The sequence below is a fragment of the Ochotona curzoniae genome, unplaced genomic scaffold (assembly GCF_017591425.1).
Source record: "Ochotona curzoniae isolate NIBS_2020 unplaced genomic scaffold, NIBS_Ocur_1.0 scaffold_3890, whole genome shotgun sequence".
In the NCBI taxonomy this organism is placed as follows: Eukaryota; Metazoa; Chordata; class Mammalia; order Lagomorpha; family Ochotonidae; genus Ochotona; species Ochotona curzoniae.
This window is the reverse complement of record NW_024467115.1, coordinates 1,441,829-1,453,884: the sequence shown is the minus strand read 5'-3', so window position 1 is coordinate 1,453,884 and position 12,056 is coordinate 1,441,829. Positions and strand designations below refer to the sequence as shown.

Below are 12,056 nucleotides of genomic sequence, written 5' to 3'. Positions count from 1 at the left end.
CAGCCATTGCGGCCACGTGGGGAGTTAAGCAATCAACAGAAGTGCTTTCTCTCTGTCTCTTCTGCTTTCTGTATATCTGATTTTCCAGTAAAAATAAAATAAATATGAAAAAGGAAAAGTTTTTTTTTTAAACCCCACCCATTACTACTAACTAAGGAGCATAGGAAAAATGTTTCTTTAGTATGTACCTAAAAATCAGAATAACTAAATACACTTTAAAGGTCTTTACTGCTTTGGTATATGCAGGATACTCTTAAAACAGTGTTATACCTAGATAGTCTATAACTTTATGATGGCGTAAGATTACATATCAGAATTCCACAGTTGACCTTTAAGAGAGTTCATTATCATATTCATTGTTTAGAGTACTATACACCTTGAGAAGGGTTTAGCTGAGCTTCAGATGATAGAAAAGATAGCAATGTTCTCATGAGATTTCTTACATATTAAGTGTTAGAAGAAAAATAAATAGATGTGTTGCTCATATGTTCCTAATGCTTTTTTAAATCAAAAAATAATATTTTTGTGATACAGCCTTAAACTGTAATTTTAGGTCTGACATGTGTTTACCCTGATTAAAAACCTCTCTTGATATAAGTAGTGCTGTTTTCTTTGGAGTCATTCATTCTGCAAATAACAAATGATTCAAGAGGCAGGTTTCATCTTTGAAGCAACTGGGAATTAAAGAATATTGGAAGTATCAGGAGCCAGTATTCCTGGTTACCTCTACTTTGATTAGCGCTTTTCTTAGAGTATTAACGTGCTGTGTTTTCAAATTTTTCTTCCTTCAGTCAATGCAAGGAAAACTTTCTAAAGAAAAATTGACAACTCAAAAGATGATGGAAGATCTGGAAAGGAAAGAAAGAAACCTGCAGAGATTAACAAAGGCATTACTTGAAGTGAGTAGCAAAATTTCAACATGTTTCTTAACAATGCTTTACTATCTACTTAAGTAAATGCTTATTTTGTACATATTAATAGAAGAATTTTAAGAGAGAATTTGATTTGGTGTTTCAGTTTGTTAAATCCACTAGATTTCTTACCAAAATTTTAATTAGATGATTTTTATTTTTTTTTCTGTATCTTAGTACATAATTTGACTACAGCATAATCAGATAGCACATAGAGTTTAGGTCCCAAAGTGAATAAATAAAACATACATTCGATCCAAAAGGTTATACTTGAAAATTCTTAAGAAAGGTGCAGTGTTAACACCTAAGGATTAAAATAGACCACTGTCTTGGGGTCAGAACAATGACTTGATTGGCTGATTTTGCACCTACAAGTGCCAGCGTCCCATATAGGTGCTGGTTTACCTCGATGCTTATGGCACAGGAAAGCAGTGGAAGGTGGCTTCAAGTCTTTGGAATCCTGCACACATGTGGGAGATCCAGAAGAGGATCCTGGCCTCGGATCAGCTCAGCTTTGGTCAGTTGTGGCCATTTGGGGATGAACCAGCAGGTGGAAGATCTTTCCGTCTGTCTCTCCTTTTCTTCCTACTCTTTGTAAATCTGCTTTCCAATAAAAATGAATAAATCTTAAAAACAAAAAAGATCCCAATGTCTCAGTTATGTAGATGAAGTATTTGGCTTGTATTTAAGGACATGCTATTTAAATATATATATGTGTGAATGTGTGTGTGTGTGTATGCATGCTTGTATTAGGCTTCATAAACTACCATAACTTTCAGAACATTTTGTTTCTAATGCTCTTCAGAAATGTGAAGATATTTTCCTGTATATTCATAATACCATTTACACATCCAAAAAGAGTTCCTTAACACACTTTTATTCTTCATATTCAAATTTCTACCACTTAGTTTTCAAGTACTTTGTATATGACAGTATCTCAAAGTTTATGAAAATTGGTTATGAGTTCATTTTTGTGGAAAACTCTGAGGCTGCTTTATAATTTAATTTTTTATACAATGTGTTTTCCATAAACTTTTTGAAACACTTTCTGTGTGGCTGCTGAGGCTAGTGTTCATTCAAGGACCATGCATGCATTTCATCGTTGTGCCTGGGAGATGCAAAGTCCACTTCTCTCCTTCAGGATATTGACTTGCTGAAAAAACTTGGTTATCTCATAGGCTTATAGTAGAGCTATTTTGTAACTCATTATTATCTTGTTTATCCTGTGTCTCTTAAAAAGCACAAGCTAGAGCTAAAGCCATCACTAAATTCATGACAAACTTTTTGGCATGAAACCTTATAGGTGTTGTTCATCAGATTACATAGTGTTTGATTATTCCGCTATAAGTGACACACAAATACCAATCTGATGGGGCTAAAGTAATGACAGCCTCATTCTTTAATTGAAAAGTTACAACTCCCGCAAACAGCAAGTATGAATATCCAAGTTTGTTGGCACTCTTTCTCTTGCTTCATGGCTTTTAGGCATCCACACATGGTCATTGCCTGGGTCTTTAGTTGATTGCTGATTTTTTCCCCTAATCACATCACTTCTTTTACCTATACGAGTTGGCATTCATCTAGAACTCTTTCCCTCATCACCCCAGGCTTTTTGTGGAAATACAATTCTAGTTGGAAAGCTAATTAAGCTTACCTTTAATTAGTAATTTTCATATTGAAGTGAAATGAGTTTCTCTGACTACTAATCATTAGTCCATATGTAATTCCAATTTAGTAATTCAGTTTAGGTTTTCTTTCTGTTTTCTCTCCTTAATTTTATACTTTTGTCATTTACACTGAAATTTTGGTTCCTTATCACTATAAGCACAAGTATTTTTTGGTCTCAACACAAATAGTTGAGTAACTAAACTGCTGTGCGTTTCAACTTTTTTGTAGCTCTTTGTATGCTTGGAGTAAATCTCACTGTAGAAAAGGTGCACACAGCCAAGTGGATCAGTGTGTGAGACTCTGTAGAAAGAGGCTGTAAAGTGGTGCTACCTTGGCTCTCTGGTTTAATCCAGAGCGTTAAATGACAGAGAACCACTTAGATTTAAATTTTTCCCTCATTGTTGGTGTGCAGTTAAATTTTTAGTATGCAGGTAGTTAGTGTTACTCTATTGTTTTTCTGTAGACTTGCGGGGCAGAGAGTGTTAACCTGTATGTGACCATGAGCACGGTTCCTGTTCTAACAGCCTGGTTTTTGTTTTCTTTATCCATCACAGAACCAAAGACAAACAGAAGACACGTGCCCTTTATTGGATCAGGGCCACGAAGGCGACCAGTCTAAGCAGCAGACCGTGCTTTCTAAGCGGCCACTATTTGATTTGTCTGTAATTGATCAGCTGTTCAAGGAAATGTCCTATTGTTTGTTTGACTTGAAAGCATTGTGTAGTATTCTTAATCAGCGTGCTCAGGGCAAAGAGCCAAATCTTTCATTATTACTAGGAATCAGATGTAAGTGGCTGATAATTTGTCCTTACTTTATTCTTTAAGCATGAGAAACCTGTCTTCACTAATCAGGAACTTTTAGGACTGTCTTTTCCTGTGCATTTTTGTTTCCTAATTAAAATTGTAACTTTCTGCATATGTGAATGTAGGTGTACCTCGTATTATATCACTGCTAGAATTGGCCTCATTAAAATTACAAGAGTGAGCAGAGTCATGGTTGATATGGACTGCCACATGGTAGAATCCATGGAGATGTTTCTTATGCCAAATCTGCAAGTGTGTGGCAGGAGTCGTAATAAAGTCGACATTCCCAGTAACGCTTCCAGAAGTAATATTCCTGTTTGCTTTCATGTGGGGTTGTTTCTCAGTACGCTGGCCATATGTCCTTTGATAAATAGTTCTGAGAAGATACTCACTTGCTTTCTTTGCACTGAGTCTTACATGTTAGTTCCTTAATATGAGCAGCACTGTGATCTGAGCCAGTTTACCTGTGGGTTCTGCCGCTTCCAGTGTGACAGCCACACATTCTTAAGTTCTTCCTTCCTCCGCTCGTTGTGAAAGCTATCGTATTGATATCTGCTCTGTTCTGTGTGATAGCTGCAGGAATGCTCATCCCTCATAGTTATCATTTATTAGAATATTGGCATGTTAATCTCCTTTTAATAGAGACAGATTTCAGTATGGAGGTAATAGTATAAGACCACATAAGATTTTTGAACCAACATTTTATGTTGATTAACTGTCTAATAATAATATATAATTCAAATGAAACTGTAGAGGGGGTTGGTTTTATTTACAGTTAGTTTCATCAAAAAGAAATCCACCACTTTGCATCATAATAGGTATGTGTTGGCAAATCAAATAATGTTTTTCATCAAAGTTTATCACTTGCTAAATGAAATATGTTTGTACTTAGCAATGTCATAGGACTTTTCACTTCATAGGTAATGTTTATACATTTGAGTGTTACTGTATAAATAACAAGGCTTAAGTACATTTACTCAGCAAGCATTTTTAAGATGTCTTTGTGATCCATGCACTTAGTTAAGAGCTAGTAAAACAAAGACTATGAACAGATGCCTTGCCCACATGTTAAAGAAATTGTTATAGCATTATGACAAATAGTGAAATTTAAATGTGGACAAAAGTAGTAGGAGCAAAGTGGGTAAAAAAGCCACCAAATCAGTGTAGGAAACACAGTGCCAGAACTCCATCGAGTGTCTGATGTTTGCTGTGGGGCTGAAAACAAAAAGAGGGTAAGATTGCCAGGTGAAAAGGGGTGGTTTAGTTAGAAATAATCTCTGGGGAGCAAGAAGCAGTAGTTCACATGTGTATGATTCATTTTCTCTTCCTACTTAGGGCTGATTGGCCTTTCATTATTTTACAGTTTGCATACTCACTTTCCTAGATAGCATTTTGTTAACTTTGTTAGTAAGAGAGTATTCAAGAAAAGGGAGACTCAAGAATTTAGGTATCCTCATCTCCCAGTGTATACTCTGCATTCGTTACAGTCTAACTACAGAGAGTGGCTATCACCCTAGTGTTTAATACTGTGTTGGGCTGCTTGAGTTCAGCTCCTGTCTCCAAATCCTGATTCTAGCTGTCCGCTAATGCAGACTCTGGAAGGCTGCAGCGATGACTCCAGTAACTGGGTCCTGCTGTGCATTGACACATGTGGGTTGCTTTGCCAGCTCCTGACTGGCCTTCCATTGCGGGCATCTGGAAAGTGAAACAGTAGATGAGCATGCCTTATCACGCCCTCTCCTCAGCGCATCTCTCCCCCGACCCTCCTGTTTCATTGACTCTTAGGTGGAACGTTATAAAAAAGTTAGCAAAACAAAATCAACCCTGCTCCCCCCTAGGGAGCTGTGCTGCCTGGCTGCACATACCCGTGCTGGTCAAAAAGCTTCCAGGCCTGGGAGAACCAAAAGCCTGCTGAGCCTGCCTTCCCCCAGCTTGGTCATTGGGATCCCCAGAAAAGTTATGTTGTAATTTGTATCTCCTTCTTTATTTTTATTCATTACTTTTCAATAATCTTCTCCATTCTCTATTTTCTGTTATTTTTATACCTTTCACCCATTGAGGTATTTGCCTCTTGCCTTCCCTGCAGTGTATCTAGGCTGCTAATTCAATTCACCTGTTTTTCAGATATGGTAGTTTAGAAAATCAGAGACCACAATGTCCTAAGCACAGCCTGTTTTTTTCCCTAGTTCATCACCTGGACTGGTCTGCCAGCCATTTCCCATGTTTTTCACTTTTAATCATCCGAACTTTAAAACTGGCTGTTTAATTATTTCACAGTGATAGGTAGTTCCTGACTACTTGTGAACCTTTATTTCTTGGCACTTTCCTGTCATAATTTGTGCTTTATTATTTTAAAGCTGAATATTGCTTTTTTTTTTTTTTTTGAGGCTTCTCGAATTCTGTCACACTGGTTTGTTTTCTGCCTGTAATGCTGTTTGTTCATTTCTGCTTCTTGTCCTAACCAGTAAGCAAGTGTCTGTTACCTCTCCAGTTAGGACTGATTGTTCTCGTCCTTTGGTGCCTCTGCAGCTCGTGTGTAGTGGTAGATCACCTACAGTCCCTCACTGTGGTCATTTGCTTATGAAATTGTGCATAGAGCCTTGAGAACAGGCCACCATGTCCATTACTTTGCTGACCTTAACAACATCTAGCATGGTTGCTGGATCATGATAGATATTAACACTGAAAATAAGTTATCTAATTTAGCAGTCCAATAAATTACCAGGCCCGTGATGATATAAGGAAGATTTATTTCATGATTACTGGCTTTGCTTGCTTTTATATTGAGACATGTTTGCCACAAAAGATATTGAAGCAAGTAATTAAAAGCTAACTGACTCATCACTTTGCCTCCAGTTATTCAGCCACTGTGGAACTGTCCAGTTAAGTCACTTGTTTAGGATTCCAGAAGCCCAATTCACACACACACACTCTCTGATTTGATCAAATAGCAATGAGTGCATGCTGTAGTTAAACTTGAAGAGCCATTAGAGTTTTTTCACTTTTGGAGTATTATCATCCATTCCACCTATTGTATTTATGTGTGTTACATGAACTAAATAACTTTTTTTTAGGCCAAGCAGATAATCTTAACTATCAAATGATGTGTAATTAAACCTGAACCTCGCTAGTATTCAGGGTGTAGTATTATCTTCCAGTGATGAATAGGTAAAAATCCTAAAACGTTTTTGTTCAAAACAATGTGAGACCTTTTTTCCATGCTTTGTTTTCACAGCAATGAGTTGTTCAGCAGAAGAGACTGAGAATGACCACAGCCCAGAAACGCTCACTAAAAAGCTATCAGATGTGTGCCAGTTACGGAGAGATATTGATGAGTTAAGGACTACAATATCAGACCGCTATGCTCAGGATATGGGAGACAACTGCATTACCCAGTGATCAAGTATTGGTCCCACAGCAATAATGACCCATTGTGAAATGCTGCTGTGTTTCAGTTCTTCACCTTTGTATTTAGTATTTACCGTGGAATGTTGCAAGTGACATATGACTTGCATGTAGGTTTTTTCCCCTCTCTGTGGATGGTTTTTACTTAATTGAGGGGAAAAGATGTGAGATTTTAAAAGAGCTTGTCTAATCAGGCAAAAATGTCAAATTGTCATTTGAAAATTGCGATAAAGTCTAAAAAAAAAATTGTATTCTGTAACTACTGATTGGTAGGACCAAGCTGTGAAAGAATGTCCTTCAGGTAAAGGGAAAAAATTTCTTTGAAGCCTAGAAATTTGTATTTGTAAGTGCATGTTTGTATAGTGTATGCTTGTGTGCGTGCGTGTGTGTGTGTGTGTGTACACTTTCTTTACAGAATCTTAAGGATTTCTAGGATTAAAGCAAAACTCAGAAAGGCACACATTATTTATTTGTATATTTCTTTGGTATAGAAGCTAGTGTATACTTCAGAGTTTTCAACAGTTGTCCGAACAAGAGATGCAGTAGCAGTGATCTAGCAGTGCAAATGGTATTTTGAACAATTGCTCTGCTAGAATGATGACATTATGGAACTGAGTCAATGTTAGTACTGTCGATAGGTTAGCTGTTTTTCCAGAGTGATTGTGGATGCCTTAGAGGTATGAAATTTTGTTATGACAAGCTTTTTCATTAGTATTATAATTTGTGTATCACAAGGAAGTTGACTTTAATTTTCATATCCCTTGCTATTTATAGTTTTATTTTATCTGTCATTAGACAAAGCCATACATTACTAAATGCAAACCTCTTAAAGTATGGTATAATTATTGTAAAAGAAAGATTAACACAGTGACTCTGGAACAATGGCTTATTTATCCAAATCTCAACGTTTACATTTTAACAGTTTTCTATCTATCTAGAGTTGAAACTATTTTGAAAAGAAAAGAAAAAAAAAACAGCACATATTCTTTGTATCTAAATTTACATTAGCATATATCTACACTTAGGTGATATTAATTCCCTTTAGTAGATAATATTCAAAACAGGGTCCTTCAATGACTATGAATTTGGCTAGTTTAGCTGTTCATCTGGAGTACAGGGTATTGCTATGAAATGCAACTGATCATTAAGCAGATGCAGAATCTTTTACACTTCCAAGTGAATAGAGTTCATGTGCTAGTTGATATTTTGGGAAGACCGTATATTTTGACCTTCAGAGCATCTACTTATGCTATTTTGGTAATGCTTTCTTATGGTAAAATATCGTCCTCTGATGTTGATTTGATTTCTTGATGTAGCCGAGTCTAGTTTGAGTGAGACTAAGTAAGAGGTGGAGGAGTAATGTGTATGAATCAGACAAGGTGACATTGTGGTGATCAAGACCAGATTATGTGTGTTTTCTTGTCAGGTTTTTGTATTCTTATAAAGGCTGTTTCTGGGAAATATTTTTCTTAAACCTATTTTCAACAGTGGTAGCAAATGTGGGACGAAGTCTTCAAAGACACTACCTAGAGAAACAGTTTGAACTTTTGGCTTATATACAGTCCTCGTTAAGTTGTTTTACAGTCATATATGAACAGCTACAATTCATTCATAAAGACATCAGATTTCCCTTCCATGCAGTGCCTGAGTCCTCCGTGCCCTTCTTTCTTCTTAGATTTGGGCGCTAAGCTAAAATCAGTGCTTAGTAGGGATTTTATGCCCCAAGTCCTGTAAGCTAAGGAGAGATTTAGTCACTGTAAGAACTTGACTTTATATTGTTTTGCTTGATTTTTTCATGTTTGTAATTTGACCAGTCAAGGAATAATACAGTTGTGTCAGGAATCCGAGGCAAAGAATTATGCTTTGCAAAATTAATTTCTGTGAAAATGGCCCTGTGCGGTAGGACAGTTAGTAACATCTTATGCAGACTGGCCATAAGTGTGGCAAACATTTTTACATTGACTTTTACTAGAATCCCTCCCTGCTACCATGGCTTTGAAATAAAAGCACACTAAAATAATAGAAATAATGAACAAATAATTCCTCATTTGACTCCATAGGTCCTTTAATTAGTCACCATCCAAAGTTTCTAGTGTATGCTTTGATGTTTTATGATTGTTGTTGTGAACAAATTTTAGATACTTGTTTTAATCTGTTAGAAACATTTTTTTTTCTGGCTTACTTGGGATAAAATATAGTTTCCTTTGTTTTTGTAAGTTAATGAGGGTAGCTGATAAAATTTCAAATAGTTGAAGACTAAAGTACTTTTGATGCATTTCAGTTTCTCACAGGTATAATTCTTTTTTTAAAGATGTGATAATTTTACTATAATTTTTAATTACAAATGTTAATCTTTTGGAGTTTGGAGTTTATAAAGTAGCCTTGATAACAAGTAGACAGTTTCAGGACATTTTGGGGAAGTGAAACCAATCATATTTGACCTTATCAGTATTTATTTTTTTACTTTTATTTTTCTGAAAATTACTCTATCCTAAAACACCCTCCTCTATGATATTGGTATTACATTGAAAAAAGATTTTTGTATTAATCCAGGTAAGATGAGCAAATAGTAGCCCGGTAGCTTCTCACCCCAATTTAAATTGTGGTACCGTACGGGGAAGTTAGTACAATGACATATGCCTGAAATAAAAATTAACCTAAAGTTTAAGTAAATCTATTTGAAAATTTCTGTAGATAATGAACCTTCTTTTAAATGATGCTTCTGTGAATCAAATGTCCTCTTAGGAAATATCTCATAGAACATTAGTTTATTATTGGTCATTGGGCATTGAGGTTGAGCTTGTTCTGCCTCAGTTAGTTTCCAGCAGAGGTAAAGTAACAGTTTTCGCAGTGAATGACTCAAATAACTCATGCAGATGGAACTAACTTCATTTAATTAAAAAAAAAAAAAGGATGAGTTTATTTAAGCTGATGGCAGGTTTTTGGTGGCCTCTAATTTTTAAAAAAGCATAAGTATGGGTTAGGTAAGATGTCCATGAACTTATTTTTAAATGTGTGGGCCCTCTTAATATGTGAAATAGAATTCAGTATTTCTTGTTAGCAGTATTATACTTGAAATACTTTTTGTTCATGACAATACATTTAAATTGAACTAGACTCATTTCAATAACTTGTTAGGTATGTTCTCAAGGGCTGTAAAGGTTTGTTTTAAAATTAACAAGCTTAAAAATTAATTCTATCATTGTGCAACACTTAATAGCAATCTCCCAGAGGATATTTTTAAAAGAACTACTTTATTGATGAAATGTATACATACCAGTAATAGTTCGTTGAGCGACATAACTTGAGAACCTGGACATATTTATACATAGCATGGTTCAGATCAGGCACACCTTTCGTTTGGATTATTGGCATTTTCTTATGTTTATTTCTATCTTTGTAGATTTGTGATTACAATAGTAAGCATCCATGATCATTCAGACAGGCTGTATGAAACTGCCAGTAGCTGAGGCTGTCAGATCCAAAAATTCATTCATTTTGTTTTCTTTGTTGATAGTTTTCTTCAGTATTCACAAAGCAAGAGAAATTACTTCCTATTTGTTATAAAGACTAAAATTTCCAACTTTTCCCCAAAATGGCATGAGTGGTATATTGCTATATGATTTTATCATTTTTTAATCATGAAGGGGAAAGGTTTTGGGTTTTTCCTTATTGTTAAGAAATATTGAAACTAATAGTAAGAACGTAGTCTCAGATCAGTAAGTCATTAGCAGCACTGTGACAGCTGCATACAGAGAGAACTTTTGTGCCTTTTTGCCTGAAGCAAGCATTCATTTCTTTTTATATTAGCTGTTAGATTGCTGATAATTATTGCACCTTGTTGTTCTGCAAATAGACTTAAAGACTTTTTTGTAAGCAAGGAGCAGTTTTTGTTATTAAGTGGGTACCTTTGTAAACATGAGAGGAGTTACTGGCTGTGTCTTTGGAGCCCAGTCTTTCTTCGCTGTATAGTGAATGGAAAACTTAAGAATGTATTCATTTGTGTGTGTGTATATATATATGTGTGTGTATGTGTATATATGTACATATATGTATAGTTATTTAAATATATTGACAAAATTCAGCATCACATTGATGTGATGACAAGAAGTTATAAGGTGCTAGGTGGTTACATCACAAGCACAGTAGAGAGTGTAATCGGTCTCTAAGACTGGTGGTTTTGTAAACCAGGTTCAGTTATTGAGCCACCCAGAATACCTCGTGTAAATAGAATGTTCATGACTTAACTGAAATACAGTTAGTGTAAAAAAGAATGTGAAGCCACTGGTTGGCTTATGCCTCCGGATCTATATTCTTACCTCTTTCTTTTTATAAAGGGGTTGTTTTGTTTTTTCAATAGCGTTTACAGCTAGAATTTTGAATGCCAAAGTTCTATTTATTAAATTAAAGTTTTCACTGTTAATGGCTTGTATTTTTCCACTGGACTATTGTTTGTCAATGTTGGAATTTGTATTTACAGAGAAATAAATTTTTTAATAAAAAGGTATGTCTTCCAAGTGTCAATATTAATATAAGAATGTATTTAAAAGTATAAACTGTATCCTGAATTCTCCAAGGCAAAATATGCCAGATGGACTTTTAGGTAAACAGTTTCTATTTTCTTCTTTTAGTGGAACATGGAGACTTCTATCTTCTAAGCCTGTGTTAAAATTTTTTTTCAAACCCTAAAACATTTTTTAGGATTTTTTTTTCAGGATATTCACATTTTCTGATTGATGCTATAATTATAAATTTATGTCTATCCATTTCAGCTAGTAGTACTATGTCCCCTGTAAGAATTTTTGAAATGCTTTTTTTTTTTTTTGCAAAACTGACAGGTGACATTTATTAAAACATGTCATACAAAAGGGCATGCATGATCTCTTGTATAAGAAGAAAAATATTAAAAAATAACATTCAATTAAGTAAAATCATGCTGTATACTGAAGACAGCAATATGTAAAGACAGAATTATTCAACTTCTGCAACACAGGCATAGCATTTCACAAAATATCAATGAAATATGCACCTAATGATAATCTGCTTATCAAATGGTTCTGTGGCCCAAGAGTCACCTGACTTGCATAAATAAAGTAATTTTTCTGCAAGAAACATTGGGAAACAGCGCAGCAGCAATGGACATGACACAGGTTTCAAGCAAAACTAAAAGCAAACAAAACGTTTCCCAGCATCTTCCCATTGGACACTATCAGTAGAGACTTGAGGAAAGAAAACTATCTTTAAATTTCCAAGGAGCCAAAGAAAGAA

The 12,056-nt window shown here is 35.3% G+C and overlaps 1 protein-coding gene across 4 annotated transcripts in view; it reads left to right on the top strand.

Annotated features, from left to right (window-relative positions):
- The window catches only part of CEP85L (centrosomal protein 85 like), a 192,060-nt gene extending 180,769 nt beyond the window's left edge, over positions 1 to 11,291 (top strand). For 2 of the 4 annotated variants that reach the window (XM_040965545.1, XM_040965544.1), the window contains exons 11-13: positions 792 to 899; positions 3,134 to 3,365; positions 6,619 to 11,291. In XM_040965545.1, the coding sequence (XP_040821479.1) occupies positions 792 to 899; positions 3,134 to 3,365; positions 6,619 to 6,782 (504 nt within the window). In that variant the 3' untranslated portion in view covers positions 6,783 to 11,291. Of the gene's footprint in view, positions 1 to 791; positions 900 to 3,133; positions 6,181 to 6,618 lie in introns of those variants that run through there. The other 2 variants (XR_005882162.1, XM_040965547.1) reach the window with 2 other exon arrangements.
- Positions 11,292 to 12,056: the final 765 nt, after the last annotated feature.